We start from the raw sequence: 17,714 nt of genomic DNA on the forward strand, positions 1-17,714 counted from the left end.
GCGGCGTTCCCGGCTCGGCTTCGGGGGCCCGGCTGCGAGGCGGCGACTGAAGCGGGCCGCCGGCTCCTGAGTCATGGACTTCCCCTGGCCCCTCCTCTACCACTCCCACTCCCGCGCCGGGCCCCCCCGCGGCGGCTAGCGTCCGCGCCGCGGCTCCGAGGGGGTGGGGCTGCAGGGAATGGCTGTGCCCCCTTCGGCTCCCCTGCCGTGCTCGCCCTTTTACCTGAGGAGGCAGGCGTCTTGGCCGCAGTGCTCATGAGGCATGGAGGAGAAGGCGGCGGCCGGCGCGGGCTGCCGGGAGCCGCCGGGACCCCCGAGGGCCGCCGCCGTCCCGTGCTTCGGCATATCCGTGGACCAGGACGACATCCTCCCCGGCGCCCTGCGCCTCATCCGGGAGCTGCGGCCGCATTGGAAACCCGAGCAAGTTCGGACCAAGGTAGCCGAGCGGGCGCGGGGCCCGCAACGGGGACCCGCCGGGGCTGGAACGGGGATGCGTGGACGTCTGTCCGTGCATCCTTCCGGGTGTCTGTCCCAGGGGTGCGCGGCTGCTGCGCAGGAGAGGGCTGAAATGGTGGTTTGTGTATTTATTTCTTTCTCCATCTATTTTGGTCCCTAAGCAAAGCTAGGCTCCCGCCTCTCTCGGCCCTCCACACGCACCGCCCCCTTGGGGCTCTCGGGCACGCCGGAGGTCCACCTGCCCGCTGTCGGCACGCTTCGCGTGCGGGCCCCACCCCCTGTGGCCGCGTGCTGATGCCCCTCGCTGCCCAGAAGCGCGTACCTAGCCGGCTCTGAAACCTGCAAAGCAGGAACTTTTAAGGGCACCCCCACCACACACACACACACTTATATACACATCGCTGCCCCTTTGCCAACCCATGGGAGCACCTGTCGGTCCCAGGAGCCACCCTGTGGAATTTGGCTGGCCCCTAGCCCTGCGCTGTTTGGAAAGCCTCACTGTGTCTGGGCTCTGGCTCCGCCACCCTACACCCCAACCCCACTCGGCACCTTCCCACCCTGCTGGGCGCACTCGCAGGGACACAGATGTGGGCAGAGCCTCCCCCTGAGAAGCCTCAGGCTGACTCCTCAGCTGACTTGCCTCCCCTGTAAAGAGTCTTCACCTGCCCCACCCCCTCTGGGAGCTGCCTGGGGAGGAGGGTGCCTGGAGTGGGACACCTGCAGCTTGTGCTGGAGTGGTTGGGGCTCCATGCTAATAGGCCTTCTGGGTGGGGAAAAGTGAGGTTCAGGGCCAAGTGTGGAGACTGACAGACCCCTCTTGGGGGAGGGGTGGGTGGGTAACATTTTCAAAATAAAAAACTACTTTGGTGTAAAACTGTCAGCATCAAGCAGGCCTGAGGTTGATTCCAGCTCTGGCCTAACATGCTATCTTCCAGTCCCTCCCTTCTCTGAGCCTCAGTTTCCCCATCTTTTATTGGTTCAGATGTCCCTTAAGGCCCCTTCCAGCTCTGTTCACACGTGGTTCCTTCCTCTTTGTCACCCTATGCAGAGAGCCAGCTGTCCCAGCCCAGGTTCTGCTCTCTCTGTCTCTTCTGCCCTAAGGAGCTCTGACCACCAAAGCCCTGGTGGGTGCCAACCTCAATACCCTCCTACACCTCTGCCACTGGGTGGGGCAAGAGGGACAGCAAGGAGTCCTCTGCCTGGCAGGTGGAGAGAGGCAGGTTGGGTCAGGCTGTACCTGTCCTGGGTGACTCCCAGCACTCCTCTGCCACATTCTTTCAGGGCCTGATGGGAGAGTGAAGAGGGGGAGGGGGCATCTACCCACCAAGTTGTGTGGAAATTCCTCCACTGCCAAATCCCATCCACTAGAGGCAGACCCAGGAGAAGTGTGCCTGCCATTTTTTTTCTCGAACTCTCTGGTCTACCTCAAGCATTGGGAGAAGGGAGAGCACTAGGAGCTGTGCTGAGCTCTTTACTAGTGAGAGGGCGAAAGGATAGGGTTTCTGCGTGATTGTGCTCAGCATTCAAATGAGCGCCCTGTGCTGGAACTGGAGCATCACAGGGCCAGAGCAGAGTCCCTGACCCACCCATCCCCGCACTGCCCTCTCCCCCATGCCAGCGCTTCACTGATGGCATCACCAACAAGCTGGTGGCCTGCTACGTGGAGGAGGACATGCGGGACTGTGTGCTGGTCCGGGTGTATGGAGAACGGACGGAGCTGCTGGTGGACCGGGAGAATGAAGTCAGGAACTTCCAGCTGCTGCAAGCACACGGCTGCGCCCCCAAACTCTACTGCACCTTCCAGAACGGGCTGTGTTACGAATACATGCGGGGCATGGCCCTGGGGCCCGAGCACATCCGTGAGCCCCGGCTCTTCAGGTGAGGAGGGTGCCCAGGGCACTGTTCATGTCCATGATGCCACAGGCCTTGGGCTTTGAAATCCTTGGCCAGCTTCCTTGATAGGGTAGAGTCCATAAATGAGAGTCTTATGATCTGTGAACTCCCTGAAACTGCATGAAAAGTTTGTGTCTATCTGCCTTTCTCTGCAGAGAGGGACTATATAGCTTTGTATGGATTTACAGTGGGATCTGCTAAAAGGGTGCATTCTTGGGGCGGCAAGTGAGGATTTTGGTGACTGTGGGACCACAGGTGAGATCTGCTCCCTGGCCCATGCCTCAGTCCTCTGCCCATCCCAAGTCTGACCTGGAAACATCTTGGAACCTTGGAAGTGAAATCAACCAAGTCCCCAGAGCATTCAGGGTTTCCTGTCCCTCCCCTCCTGCCAAGAAGTCAAGCATGCCTGGAAAGTGGGCCTTATCCAGGGTGAGTGTGGCTTTACCAGCCTGGGGAGAAGCCATCCCTCCCCCTAGTCTGAGCTCTTTCTGGGCTTCCTGACAAGATGGGAGCCCGCATTTGGGGAACTGCTGAGGCTTCCTTCCAGAGGTTCACAAGGACCCCTGGTCCCCCAGGAGCCCCTCCCAGTAAATGCCTGGATGTGTAGGACCCAGGAATTGGACTTAACCTTTAAGCCCTGTGGGTGCCAGTGTGAGGTCTGGAAGGGGGAGAACCAAAGAGGAGCTGGTATAACGCTCTCCTCTGACCATGCTGGGCAGGGATGTCAGGCAGGAGCCTCCTTCCTCCCCACAGCACCAGGCCCGCATGCAGGGCACTCACACTGTAGCGAGGCCAGAGGCAAGCTGCAGTTTACCCCTGACACCAGGGACAGGGGTCTGCCTGAGACCCTTGGGATGTGTCCTGTCCCACCTTAGGGGAAGGAGCCTTCCCAATCTCAGGGAGGAACAGGAAAGCTCACGTAGGGAGTAGAAACCAAGAAATTTCTTTGCTACCCTCAAGCTAGTGCAACTGGCCCTATTTGCAGGGAACCTCTCTAGGGACTTAGAAGGAGGGAATCTGAGTGTATCCCGTCCCCTTGCTGCTGAGCACTGCCTCTCTGGCTGGTTGGGCCCAGGATATTCAAGTGGAGCTGTATGTTGTAGCCCTGTGTGTGTGTCTGGAGGTCAGCAGAACATACAGCCCTGTGTGGGGGTCTTCTCAAGCTCCAGCTGATAGATGCACCAGCTGGAGATGCGAGGTCGGAGCTGGGTAGGGAACCCTGTCCTGACTTCTCCCACAGCGCTCCTCCCAGCTCTCCCTCAGTCTTGTGCAGAGGAGCTCATATACTGGCAGGTCCTCACCACTCCCAGGCTCCCGCCACCTCTGTGAGTCTGGTGCTGTCACTTATTTTCTCATGGGAACAATTACCATTGTCAGGAAGATTGAAGATGGATTTAGGTTTGATAAGAAGGAGAACTTTACATTTGGGGGAGAGCCAGCACCTGGGATAAGTGTAGGAGGTAGACCCTTCCTTGGTGACTTTCCCAGGAGAGACCGTTACCCTTCTGGGGTGAAGGTGGATCTCGGAGGGAAAGGCAGGGAGCAGGCCTCAGGAGCCACCTCCCTATGGTCCCCTGAACCCCACCTTCCAACTCTGCCTTCAGAGACTTTGCAGCAAAGAAATGCTGAGCGTTGGGGTCACTTTCATTGCTATTCCAGACAACAGCCCCATTGATATTCAAGGAGACACTCTGTTTCAGGCTCTTTTCGAATCTTCCTTTGCAAAGGGGAGCCCTGGGTCTCAGGTCTTGCCTTGTCCAAAACCTGACTGACTCCCTCCTGGCCCAGAGCCTCTAGCCTCTGAAAACACAGCCCTCGTCCCTCACCTAGTCGGTTGACGCCACGCCCCTTGCCCCTCCACCTGCCCCTCCACCCGCCCCTCCACCTATCAGGAGGTGGGAGGCTGGGGTGGGGGGGCTTTGGGAGGAGCTCTGCTGTCCTGTTGGGTGATGTCCGGCCCCTTCCCCGGACCTGGCAAGGGGGGTGGCATCCCTGGAACAGCTCGGTAACAAGGTTTCAAACAGCCTTTGTTGTCTTTCCCAGTGATTATTATTCGAGCAACAGGCAGAGGCGAAGGAAGCTTGAATGTTGGAGGCTTGGCAGCAGGGTGGGGGTGGGGCTCCCGCAGGGAGAGCTGGCTGAGGACCCTCAGACGCTGGGGTCCTTACCAAGGTCCTCCCTCTCTGACCGGTCAGGCCTCCATGCACCCCCGCCCTCTCCCAGCAGCCTTCCCAAGCTCTGCTCTCGCCTCTCTCCACCACCCCCTCCTTCGCTCCCGGGACCTTGGATAACGTCCACCAGAAAACTTGAAAATAGAACACGGGTTTGTTTTGCGTCCTTGGCTCCCAGCCGCCAGCGTCAACTCCCTGCCGCAGAGGAAGGGGCTGCCCTAGGCTGGCCTGCTTCCCTCCCCACCTTGGCCAGGCTGATAAAAGATGGGCATTTCTTCCCCGCCTGGCATCACCGCCCCCGATCACTTGGTGTCCTGCGTGTACCTCCCCCTGAGGTATGAGGGCATGGGTCAGAGTCCAACATGGGGAGGAGGCGTGCCACCCCCATCCCCAGGTGACCCCTCTGCCCTCAGGGGTTTCTGTAGGTACACAAGCTTGGGGTGGGGCTCGGCCACTGACCTGTGGCCAACAGCCCACTGCTGTGCCCTTCTGCTCCCTGCAGAGCTGCTGGACTGAAAGCCTTATCTTATTTTCATGCCTTCTGCTGAGATCTCCTTCCTGCAGGACCAAGAGCTCCTAACAGATCTGTAATAGTCCCACACTCGGCCCCAGTGGACCTTGTAGGGCCATTTCTTTCTGGCCAAGGTGGGGCTGAACTGGGGAGGGCCTGCCCTGCACTCATGCTCTATCTTCCTGTTTCTTGCTGTAGGCTGATCGCTTTAGAAATGGCCAAGATTCACACCATCCACGCCAACGGCAGCCTGCCCAAGCCCACCCTCTGGCACAAGATGCACAATTATTTCACCCTCGTGAAGAATGAAATCAACCCCAGGTACAAAGATCTGAGAGCGTTCAAGGCTGCCGCTGTCTCTACGGCATTAGTATGACCTCGCCTCCCCAGCGCACCCTGACAGGAGGTTTAGGGGGCTTCGGTCCTGATTGCTGAGCCTCTGTTTCCAAGCAGAGTTGGGCCGATTGGCTAAATCTCAGGAACTTGGATGTGCAGTTTTGTCCCTATGTGCTTATTTCTCCTTAAGTGTGCTGGTTGTGGCAGGGACTAGGGTCGGGGACAGCGTCTCCTCGTTTTACTGGAAGGGTACTGAGCTCAGAGATTAAGCTTTGCCCAGTGTCACAGGACTAGTCAGAGGCGGGGCGTCTGTTTCCCAGCCCAGAGCCCTTTCTCCCTGAGCTGCCTTCTGAGCAGTGAGAAAGGAGGGCCCGGCCCTCCTGAGAATGAGGTGGGGCTGAGTTCAGAGTCAGTCAGAAGAACTCAGCTCATCAGCCGACAAGCCCTTGGGACTTCAAGCTTCCTGCTGCTTACCTTGACGCCTCTTGTCCCCACATGCCTCTGGGGCCCCTGCTCCCCACGTTGTTCAAGCTGACAGCTTCCTACTTCTTCACTGCTCTCTCCAGGGAGGGAGCGCCCTCCACCCATCCTGACATTACCTTTCCCCAGACAGTTCCCTGAACCTTAACCTGGGAGTCCTTCTCGCCTTCCGATCCCTGACTCCCCAGCACACCCTTGAGTGCTGAGAAAAGGATGGTGGCGTGGAGAAAAGACTGGGGTCACCCCTGCCCACCCCCGAAGGGCCATAGTGAGTCTCTGAGCCCTCCCTGTTGCCCCTTGGGGTTGGACATCACTCTTTTCCATGTATTCATGGGAGCAGGACACAGAAGACGACAAGACAATACTTAACCATTCCGTTCATGTGTCTGTGTCACATGCGCACACGCATGACTTTATATAGATCCTCCTGCTCGCTGATTCCCAAGCACTGCTTTGGGACCATTTGTCTAGGACAGCCTGTGCTCAGACCTTCCATGTCACATGTCATCTGGGGACAAGGGCTGCCTTCCCTCTTAGGATAGAACAGCGCGCGGAGAGCAGGACCCTCTGAGCATCCACCCACCACTTTCATTAGACAGATGAGAACACTGAGGCCCGGAGGAGGCATGTGCCTTGCCCAAGGTGCCACCGATCAGCAGCAATGTAAGGACTAGAGTCCAGGCCTGATGCTCAGGCCTGACCCTTGTTGCTACAGCTGCTTTTGGCTGAACTGTCACTGTGTAATCTTGAGGGGGTGACCTTATGGGGAGGGGAGTGCTCCCTGAAGAAGAGCCAGCCAACTTCCTTTGCTTTTGTCACACCTTAGACCCTGGACAAACCAAGTTGCTTACATCGAGCCTCTTGAGGGGCTGATACCTGCCCCGAACTGTCTTAACCTGCCGCAAGCAGAGGTGTGATAAGCAATCACTCAGATGAGGTGAAGCGTTTAGATCTGGTCATTGCCTAATAACCCTGATTTAGTCAATCCTTCATTTCACAAACATTCACTGATTGGGATTTAAAACAATAAAAAAAAACTTGAAGGTGACATGGGCCCTGCCTTCCAGGAGCTTAGGAACCATCCGTGGAAATAGGACCTGCCCATGCAGGGTGTGTGATGTCCGCTGGGGTGTGGGCACCAGGGAACGTCTTCTTGGCAGAGGTGGTATGGCAGAGACGAGAAGAGAGGCCACTCCGGCTGGAGGAGGCAGCATTAACATGGCTTGCTTGTGGATGGGGAGTAGAGGAGGCTAGCTGGAGCTTCAGGAGGGCTTGGGGATGGGTCACGGGAGATGGGGTTGCAGAGGTGAGTTGGAGCTAGATTGTGAGGGGCCTTCAATGCCAGGTTCAGGAGCCAAGGTTAAGTTAGGCAGTGGAGAGTCATCGTGAAGGTGTTGGAGCCAAGGACTCAGGACTGTGATTTGGGAAGGAAGCCTTGCGGTGTTGCAAAGGACAGATTTGGATGGCAGTTGGGGGATTCCAGGTAGGGAGGGCCACTGGGGGAGTTGGGGAATTAGACACTGGATGGGCTCCATCTAGGACTGGGATTCCCAAATTTGAGCATGAGACTACCCTAGGGTGCTTGCTCAGTGCACAGTCCAAGCCTCACCCTGGAGACTGATTGGGAGGGCTTGCACTGGACCCTGGGAATCTGCATTTTGGCAGGCTCCCCAGGTGATCCTGAGGCAGGGGATCAAGGAACCACATTCTGAGGAACGTTGCCCTAGGGCAGCTTCACTGCAGGGGGTAGAGGGGATGGAGAATAGGAGGGTGAGTCAGACCTGGTGGAAATAGATCTGGTGGTCTCGGTGTTGGGTTGGGCGTGGAGGAGTCCAGGGTGGCTGGGGAATGTAGGGTTATAACTGCTTCAGAGGAGATAGGTTGATTGGTATGAGGGCGAAGGTGATGGGCTGGTAAGTTCAAACACTTAGAAACACTTCTCCATGGGGAGAGGGTATTTCCCATCCACCCCGCCACCTGGGCGGACTGAGCACTGAGCGGACACTTGCCAGGCAGCAGTGCCTTCTTCAGGAAGGACCCCCCGGCTTCCCTGAGGAGGCCCTTTACCCGCTTCTTGCTGCCTCTGAGGGACAGAGGAGTAGGAGGAGCCGTGCCGCCTGGGATGTGAAAGTTTCTGTGATGCAGTGGTGGTTATTCTTCTGCCAACCCCACAGCCTTGAGAGTCGAGTTATGCCAGGGCTGAAGGTAGCAATGCTGGCGATGTTTCAAGTGTTCAGAGGAGGGAAGCAGGGCGGCTGAGGTGGGCTGCCCAGGGAGGTGGAAGGCCTGGGTTGTTCCCACAGCAGCCAGATGCGTGGCCTTGGGATGGGTAAGGTAGGGCTCAGACAGAGGTCAGGGCCTGGGCAGCAGGCATCTTGGATGTCAAAGACCTGTTTTTCAGGCTGCGACTTGTTCGAACCAAAGGAAGCCTCCTAATTCTTAACTTTGGATGGTCTCAGTCCAAGGAGGAAAAAAAGGAATCTTAAAAGAAGAAGTAGCTTCTTAAGGAAAGCCAAGGTTGAAATGCACCTTCCCGCCCCAGCAGACTCCCGGGCTTGGAGTGGTCTGTGCAGAGCCCCCCACAGTTCAGAGGCTCGACTTGATTTGGGATTCTTGGACAGGCTGAGGACTCCTTTCCTTAGATGAGGGAGTAGAGTACCCAGCTGTGTAAGACGCATCTGGAGGCTGGAGGAAGCCTCTGCCCTTCCTTGAGCCTCAGTTTCCCCATGGAGTTCGACTGGGGCCCTAAGATCCACTTTGGCTCTGACCTTCTCAAAACCTGGGTCGGGGGGCGTGCTGCCCGTCCTTTTCCAGAGGGGGTGTCTTAGTTGCTGAATACTCTTCCCTGAGTCTGGCTTCTGGGCTGGGTGAGGGGCGATGGGGCGTCCTATGGGAGGACCAGACAGGGGGTGTCTCCTTCTCATCCTCCTGCATGTACCCGCACTGCCCTGGACAAGAAAGCAGACAGGACACACATGGATGGAGGGAACACCCTAGCCTCCTCCCCTCGACCCATTGGTGGTTCCAGGGTTTTAAGGGCTCTGCTAACTATTTGGCTTTTCAGTGTACACAGACCTGTGTGCTTCCAGGGACCAAAGTTCAGAGCCTCAGAGCGCAGTCCGCCCTCCCCAGCCTCCCCACAGCCTCTGAGAAGGCATCGATTGACCTGTTCAACCATCCCTCCACGTGCACTTTTTTCAGCAGAAATGCCTGCTGTCTGCAGCAGGACAGGGTGGGGCGGAGGGACAGGCGGCCTCCACGTGTCTTTGTTCCTGCCCCCAAGTTGCCCACACACAGGCAGGGGCCTGGGGCAGGGAAACACTCACGGTTCCAGGGGGAAGGGGCGTTGCTGGGGCGTTCCAGAGCAAGAGCTTTTTGACTGAAAGGCCCTGATATCCCCTAGGCCTCATAGAAGTGGGCCCAAGAAGCAATTTTTTTGCTTTCTAGTCTCAGCCCGGGTGGTCTTGCTGTGCAATGGGAAGTTGGACTGGATGATCTCCGGTCCTTTCCCCCTGTACCGCCGGCCTAGAGCGTGAGGGAGACACACCGGGACATCCCTCTGCCTCCTCAAGAGGGCGCCAGTGCTCCCGCCCTCCCGGGGCGCTGTTACTCTTCCACTGGGGGAGCTTTGCGGGGTCTTGTTCTCCACAGCCACGCCTTCCCCAGGAGCTGTTCCTACTGTCCTGAGAACAGGCCTGTCTGCGCCCCTCTCCCGCCGCCCCGGTTGTCCTAGTCTGGAGTGACTGAGGTGGGACACTCGCCCTCCCCTCCCCTGACATCTCCCTGTGCCTCCGTCCGATATCCCTTTCCCTTTCATGAAGCAGCAGGGTGCTGTTTGGTTAGGGTTTTTATGCTTTGCAAGATGATTTTTATGTTCAGGTTTTAGTCAGCTTCTTGGAGTAACCACAGAAGTCAGAAAGACAGGAAACCTCAGTGCCATTTTCTAGATGACAGAAGGGAAGGTCAAAGGTCCCTCTGCAGTAAGAAGTCGGGAGAGGGCCAGAGCTCAGGGCTTTGGAGGCCAAGCACCTGCCTGTCTGCTCTCAGCCCTCCCTCCACTGGCCACTCTTTGCCCCTGTCCAGCCTTTCTGCAGATGTCCCTAAGGTCGAAGTGTTGGAACAGGAGCTGGCCTGGCTGAAGGAGCACCTGCCCCAGTTGGACTCCCCTGTGGTGTTTTGTCACAATGACCTGCTCTGCAAGAATATTATCTATGACAGCACCAAAGGTATGGCTTCTCTGGCCCCAGCTGGGCAGCAGCAGGGCTTGGCCTGGTTGTCCTGCTGGCTTCAGGGTCCTCTTCCTCAGCCTGGCACTCGGTCAAGCAAAGTGAGACCTGCTGGTGTAGGTCTCAAGTTAATTTGTAGGAGAGAAATGAAAAAGACACAGATTCGCACTTAGAAAAATCTTTGCCAAGACTCAAAATCGTGGTTGGTGGAGCCATTCCCCCGACTGTGTTTTGGGCTTACGAGGGTATCTTGGCGGCACAGAGCCTTCACAGAGAGAACCTCGCTGTGTTCCCCATTCGAGCATCACCCCCGGGGAGTGCTCCGCTTTACTTCCGGTCCTCAGCCATGCTGAGGACAGACGTCTGTAGATGGACAGAGCCTGAGGACCCAGCTATGTGAGAGGGGCAGCTGGAGCTGGGGAAAGGGCAGGTGGCAAACGGACAGGAGGAAGGAAGCAGCTTAGAAGACTGTCGCGGGGAAGCTGGGTGAGGCTGGGTCGCTGCAGTGGCCAGGGGGAGCCAGTGGGTGTGTTCCTGAGTCTGTGGAAGCTTGACCCAGCCCTATTTCCAGGTCAGAGGCTAACTGTCACTGCCTCTCCTCTGCCTTGTAGGTCATGTGCGGTTCATTGACTACGAATATGCCGGCTACAATTACCAAGCTTTTGACATTGGCAACCATTTCAATGAGTTTGCAGGTGAGAAGGCATTATTATGTGGCCTGTGTCCAAGATACCCTCCTTATGATGGAGGACCAGGTCCAGGGGGAGGGGGAGAGGGGTTCTGTACCTGGGGAGTGGAGGCTGGACACCCCTGTCCTCAGCACGGCACAGTTCGGGGAGATGGGGAGGCCCAGCCTGCCTCGAGAGCTCCAGGTCTTGTGTGGAAGCCCAGACCGCCCCCGACACAGAGCCGGTCCTGCTGGCCCGTGTGGCACTTTGGTACAAATAAGAAAAACGCGCCCTCTATAGGATCCCTGAGGATACTCGGCTTGACGTGTGAGTTACAAAAAGACCCCTTTCTCTGGCCAGAGACAGCCCCCGCCAGCTGGGCCAGCACAGGGCAACACCAGCCTCCACTCACCCTCTTGTCCATGCTCCTTTGTACCCAGTACAGCCCGCACAATTGTAAATAGGGGCCCTGCGGGCAGATAAAGAAGCAGAACAGGCTGCAGTAGCTGTTTCCTGGCGGCCTGATGAGATTAATCTTGGTGGAGCCAGGAGGGCTGTGCTCTGAGTCTCGACTCCCAGGTTCACACCTGGGCTTTGTTGCTTACTAGCTGCGTGACCCTCGGGGCAGGTGTTACTTACCTCCTTGGTGTCTGGTGTTTGCTGCTGACGTCCGGCAGGCAGGAAGCTGTCCTGCAGCTGAGAGAGGCTGGAGTGGGCATGGATGCGGGCATGGATGCAGGCATGGATGCGGTTGGAGGAGGGGCGTGTCCTGGGGGTAGGAAGGCCGGCCTTCCATAAAGGCAGGTGTGTACAATAGAATTCTTTGTGTAAAGGAAGCAGGGCAGGTTTTTCCAGCTTGAGGGCTTCATTGTTGAACAATTAGATGGGGCCAAAGGGGCAGCTGGTGGATGGAGCTGGACACTGGGGACACTGGGGCTAGAGGGACATCCCTAGGCTGACAACGTGGGGGCATGATGTGGTCAGTCCCTGTGGCCTGGGATAGCTGAGGCATATGCAAGCCAACTGCAGAGCCACTGCCTGGCCCAGCCTCAGGCAGTCCCCAATCCAGGCCAGTCCAGGCAGATGCAGACCCTCGGGCCCGGAGAGAAGATATTTGTGTCCCTTCTGGCACCCCAGGTGACCAGGTCTGCACGCACTGCTTGTACCCGAGGGCATGACTCCCCAGGGTGGCCACCAGCTGCATCTAGGAACTCAGGGGACAGATGGGGCCTCAGCTGGGCAGAGCAGCTGAGCTGTGGGGTGGCGCAGAGCAGAGGCTGGCCACCTGCAGGGCAGGTAAGTACTCAGCTGCCAGACCCACCCACCTTTCCAAAGGGGTAATTTTTGAGCATTTTTTAAGTCCCTCTCACCCACCCCACAGAGCAAAGTCGAGCTGGAATTTCTCACAAGGGGCAAATTGCGTTCTGCTTCCTAGCTGAGAAAGGAGGGCAGCAGAGGAGACGGAGGGACCCCCTGGGTTCTGAGGAGCACAGAGACCCGTGCTGGGTGCTGGGAGCTAAGAACCGGCCTCTGACTGGCTGTGTGACCTTGAGCAAATGTCTGCTCCCTGGGCCTGGGGTTCTTGTCCCGCCGTTCTCTGGGGGCCCAGGAGACTGTGCTTCTCCAGGGATTGAAGGGAAAGATAGGAGGAAGAGGAGGAGGAAGAGACCAGGGAAAGTGGCTCTGGGCTGGCCCTGCCTTAAGTAAACCACTTCTTTCTGTATCAGCTCTGAAGCCAGGGTCCCTGCCACCATGCCCAGGGTGTGGCGGTGTGTGTTGGGCTGGCAGCTTGGGGACGCAAGGAAGGGTGGGACTGGGCAAGCTCAGGGGTTCCAAGCTGCATTTCGAATCATGTGGAGAACTGGACAGGGGTGGGGGCCGGGGAAACTATTTTGGCCAAGCCCTCCAGGTGATGCTTTTTTAAGGAACCAGCTCAACATGGTCCAGGAAGCAGTGTTTGAGACACATTAAGTCCAGCTCCCTCACTTTGTAAGTGAGAGGAAGGGGCCTGCCTGAAGTTGCCTCCAGGTTAGCATTAGACCTCAGCCACCTAGGCCCCCGAGTCAGGGCTTCGACTGAGCGCCTCTTACGGGCCGCGGTTTTATAGAGGGTGCGGGCATACAGTAAGTGCTGTCTTAGGGGTCCCCCTCACTCTCAAGACTGTGCCCCTCAGCGAGTCTCCCTCTCTCTCTGCTTCCGTCCAGCTCAGCGCACTGAAAGCAGTGCCCTCAGCTGGGATAGGGGTCGACACTCCACACGTTAGAGTTTGGTGGTCAAAGGAGCTGCTTTCTGAGGCTCAGCCCCACCGGGCAAAGTAGATGGAGGTTTTGAGGGGTTCAGGGAACACCTCCTGAGTTGGAGGAGACCCCTAGGCGGGCCCGTCTCCTAGCAACTTGGGTGTGGCTGCCTCCCGGGCAGGTGTGAACGAGGTGGATTACTGCTGGTACCCAGCGCGGGAGACCCAGCTGCAGTGGCTCGGCTACTACCTGCAGGCACAGAAAGGGGCGGCCGTGACCCCCAGGGAGGTGGAGAGGCTGTATGTTCAAGTCAACAAGTTTGCCCTGGTGAGTGCTTGTGGCTGGGGGCAGGGAGGGGCAGGGGAGGGAGAAGGCAGGAGGGACTCAGGACCCACCCCCAGCTCTTACGTTCCCACAACCTTGTGGTGGAGGAGGAAGCAGAGCCCAGGGTTGGGTGTGAGGTCCTGGGGACTCCCATCATGTGCTCCTGGAACCCAGCCTAGGGGTATGGTCTGGGAAGAGCCATCGTGGGCATCCCCTTAGTTCTAAGATGCCCTGTTCCCTGCTTTTCTCCCATTTCATCACGTCTAGGCGCTCTTCTTCCTCGAGAACTACTTCCAGGAAAGATCCCAGCTTCCTATTTTAGCAGTTCTCTCATTTGGACAAGTTCTTTCTAGTGTCTAACCCTTAGCCTTTCATGCTGTAGTTAAATACATGCTTTTTTTTTAAGCCTTTGGAGGAGATAGAAAATGTCAGTTCTAATCCTTCTTGTTAACTATCTCCACTGACTCAGAACTCTGTGTAAGCCTTTCCGTTCAGGCTCTTCCTTCACAAATGACTGTGCTGTCAGTTCTGGATTTTGAGTGCTGCTTATCCAGGGTACACGGCTCATGCCAGGTCTCCACCAGTGTGTGCCCAGGGGATTACTAGCTAGTCTTGTTAATATCAGCTATGCAGAAGCAAGAAAATAAGACAGCTGCCCCGAATTTCCCAATATGTCGTAGAGCTTCAATAAAATCTTTAATTACCTATGATTTGGGATTGCCTAGTCCGTCTTCCTCATTGGCCAAGACTGATTCTCCATCAGGTTCCTCCCCTTAACTGCTCCACCCAGGCCTTCTGCTTGCTTAATTTTTACTAATCATTCCCACATGCTAATTGATCTATGCCCCTCCCCCTTTAAAGTCCTGAAAAGGGAAGAAAATGGAGGGAGGGGCTGTATAGCCAACCCCAGAGTGAGTGGGACTTGGTCGTGGGGGGGGGCCTGGTCCGGGAAAGCAGTGGCATCACTGGTGTCTGCTCAGTGGCAGCAGGAAGCGTGGTGCTCTGGCTTCTCGAGCCTGAAGTGGCCTGGGCCCCATAGGGTCTGGCTCCGGGAAAGCAGTTGTGGACTCGGGCCCCCTTGTCCTACAATTACGCTCATTTTCTAACCTGAGCCGCCTCTTGATAAAAGAGAAGGAAAGGGGTGGAAGAGGTCAGTTTAGGGGTCTTCCAGCAGTCTGGGCCAGTGATGACCATGTGGCCAGGGCACTGCCGACAGGGTACCAGCCCCTCCACTGGCCACCAGGCCTGAGCTCCGGCTGAGGAATTCTTCTCGTCCTGGATGCCTCAGTCTTGAAGATTCTCCTGGTCCGAGAGTGGCCAGGGCTGGAGTTTGGGTCCTGCTTGGGCTGGGGAACAAGCTGAAAGTCCCCATCCTGCTTAAGCCCCAAGGCTACTCTGCTTACCTTTTTCTAGAAGGAGTGAAACCCCCAAAACCATCCAGTGACTTGGCCTCTGGAATACCCCCACCTGTTTTGGGGACACCCCACTGTGTCTCCACCAGTGCCCCGGCTCTGTGTCTGAGACTCTGTCCTTCCAGCTCCATGGGGCCCATGACAGGTATGGGGGGCTCGCCACACTGACCTCCTCCGGTCTGTTTCCAGGCGTCTCACTTCTTCTGGGCACTCTGGGCCCTCATCCAGAACCAGTTCTCCACCATCGACTTCGATTTCCTCAGGTGAGTGCAGGGAACAAGTCGGAGGTGGGGGTAGGGAGGAAAGGAAGGGCCTTGGGCCCAAGATGTGACAAAGGACAGCCCAGATCAACTGTTTGGAGCACAGGCTTCCGCTCTGCTGGCTCACCTCCATTCAGCCAGCCCACGTCCAGTTGGGCCGCTGCTCCAGGACAGATGCCTGCGGACGCACGCGAGCCCAGAGCGCCTCTCTGAACGTCGTCAGCAGCGCTCACACCCCGCCTCCTGTCTCGTAGGAGATCCTCGTTCCCTCTTACAGCCTGCCACCTACTCACAGCCTGCCACCTACACACAGCCTACCAACCACCTGCTCCCAGTCTACCACCTACTCACAGCCTTCCAACCACCTACTCACTGCTCCGGCCCTTCCACCAGAGCTCTTCCACACAGAGCCTGGTGGCGAAGGAAATTGTTGGAAATTGATCTGAAAGATCACGAGTCCGACCCTCATTTTATAGCAGAGGGGACAGAGTTCCAGAGGGCAGAATGACTCACTGGGGTCACCTGGGTGGCCAGGGGCTATACCAAGACTTTACTTGAATACTGAACTACTTAGATGGCCCTGTCGTGCGAGATACACGTGTTCCTAAAGGACCAGGAATCATGTTGTCCTCCATTCTTGTCCAGTTTCTGTCTTTATCCTTTCAACCCACCCTCCGCTGAAAAGGAATCACTATGCTGGCTTCAAAGTGTTCACAAAAATTAGAGAAATGGAAGTCAAAGCCACAGCCAGACCCCCTCACACCCACTGGGGTGGCCACCCTTAAATAAACAGGAAATAACAAGTGTCAGTGAGGATGTGGAGACACGGGAACCCTCGTGCACTGCTGCTGGGAATATAAAATGGTGCAGCTTTTGTGGGAAATTATACTCTGCTTCCTCAAAAAGTTAAAAACTAGAATTACTTATAATCCTGCAATCTTACTCCTGGGTATATACCCCAAAGAATTGAAAGTAGGGTCTCAAAGATGTTTGCACAGCCATGTTCATAATAGGATTATCCACAATAGCCAAGAGATGGAAGCAACCCGAGTGTCCACTGATGGATAAATGGATAAACAAAACGTGGTCTCTGCGTACAAAGGAATACTATCCCGCCTTTAAAAGGAAGGAGATTGTGCCACATGCTCCAACAGGGATGAGCCTTGAGGACATTGTACTAAGTGAAACAAGCCAGTCACAAAAAAAGACAAGTATCGTATGATTTCACTTAGATGAGGAAGCTAAAGTAGTCAAATTCATCAAGACAGAAAGTAGAATGGTGGTGCCTGGAGGGAAGTGGGTAGTTGCTGTGCGGTGGAGACAGTGTTCCAGTTTTGCAAAATGAAAGAGTTGTGGAGATCTGTTGGTCAACAATATGAATGCACTGACCACGCTGAGCTGTGAAAAATCAACAGACAACCAAACGTGTTTGGGGAAGGGTTGCTCCAGTCTGATCTAAGAAGAAAAATAAAAGTATAGTTGAAGTAAAACAAAACAAAACAAAAAAACCCAATCTGGGCTGGGGTCCATTTGCCCTGACCTAGACGGTACGAGTTTGGTGAGAACTTACCTTGTGATGTGAGTGCCCCAAGCAGGGCTCACCCAGCTTCCCTTTTTACCCCCAATTCCCTTTCCTGTTTTTTGGCAGGTACGCAGTGATCCGATTCAACCAGTATTTCAAGGTGAAGCCTCAAGTGTCAGCCTTGGAGATGCCAAAGTGACCAGCTTCCCCATCCTTCTCCTACCCATCTGCCTGGCCAGACCTGTTCTCCAGGGCTCAGTTCTGCTCTGGGGTCTGCACCCTTGGACAAGGCAGGAGAGGGGACAGGCGGGAGTCCCGGGCGAAGGCAGCCCTGTCCTAGTTGCCAGCCCCCAGTGATGTCCCTGGAGGTCACATTCTTGTGTGGAGGGGCTGACAGGACCCAGCTCTGGGGGTTCCTTCAGCTTGCCAGACTTGGGAGGGGCAGGGGCCGGGAGCGCCTGCAGCCAGCCAGTGCTCGGCCCACAACCACCCTGGAAAGCCCAGCATTCCTAGCCCCAGGCCATGCTGGAATCTGGGCTGCCTTAGATGTGTCTTTGACCTTCCTGGCTTGGGGAGGGGGGAAGGTGGGAGGGCTCCTTTCTACCTCCAGTGTCCTGAGCCCCCAGCCTGTCTCCCCCTACATGCCCTGTGTGGGAGGTGCTGAGCCCAAACCAGCGTCCTGCCAGCTCTGACAGATGGATGCACAAATCTTGGTGGGAGTGGTCTAGACTTGGGTTTGATGGCTCCCCTAGTAGCCCCCTCATCTGAGATCCCTCCCTTTCTCCAAACCAGATCCAATCAAAACAACCCCGTCCTGAACCTCAGCCCGAGGACACGTGCTCTTCTCCAGTGCCCTTTCTGCTCCGTGCTTGTGTTCTGTCCCTCTGGTGCCTGCCAGGAGGGAAGGCAAGGGAATGGTGACATCCTGGGCCACCAAAGACTGGCTCTGCTTTATGCTGTGGCTTGGCCAGAGGGGACGTAGCCAAGAGTGGGGCGATTGGACAGCACCTTCCTGCTGCGTTCCCTCCCCTGCCCTCCAGGCCCTCACTTCCAAGGAACAGTCTCTCCATGTCCACCTTCTGTCCTGAAGTTGACCCAAGGTCCCCCGACTTGGGAATGACTAGTAGGGGTCAAAGGGCAGGGGCCAGGGATGTCCAGGGCTTGCCCAGTGTGCTGGGGCCCAGGCAGGATGGGTGGTGAAGGTGTTGGAGGAGCTGT

At 56.6% G+C, this 17,714-nt stretch overlaps 1 protein-coding gene across 1 annotated transcript; it reads left to right on the top strand.

The window, feature by feature from the left end:
• Positions 1 to 108: 108 nt before the first annotated feature.
• On the top strand, positions 109 to 17,714 carry ETNK2 (ethanolamine kinase 2). The gene is made up of 8 exons (XM_072948399.1): positions 109 to 436; positions 2,075 to 2,334; positions 5,230 to 5,352; positions 9,931 to 10,073; positions 10,685 to 10,768; positions 13,160 to 13,305; positions 14,904 to 14,977; positions 17,289 to 17,714. The coding sequence occupies exons 1-8, from the start codon at positions 263 to 265 to the stop codon at positions 17,476 to 17,478; spliced, it is 1,194 nt and encodes a 397-aa protein (XP_072804500.1). The 5' UTR covers positions 109 to 262; the 3' UTR covers positions 17,479 to 17,714.

This window comes from Vicugna pacos, chromosome 23, assembly GCF_048564905.1.
Source record: "Vicugna pacos chromosome 23, VicPac4, whole genome shotgun sequence".
Lineage (NCBI taxonomy): Eukaryota > Metazoa > Chordata > Mammalia > Artiodactyla > Camelidae > Vicugna > Vicugna pacos.

What these genes read in the sequence shown, in the direction of transcription:
- ETNK2 (XM_072948399.1), top strand. Translation starts at nt 263, where the DNA reads ATGGAGGAGAAGGCGGCGGCCGGCGCGGGCTGCCGGGAGCCGCCGGGA. An exon ending in AAGAATGAAATCAACCCCAG is followed by an intron (nt 5,353 to 9,930) that starts GTACAAAGATCT and finishes GCCCCTGTCCAG; the next exon opens with CCTTTCTGCAGATGTCCCTA. An exon ending in ATCGACTTCGATTTCCTCAG is followed by an intron (nt 14,978 to 17,288) that starts GTGAGTGCAGGG and finishes TCTCCAAACCAG; the next exon opens with ATCCAATCAAAACAACCCCG.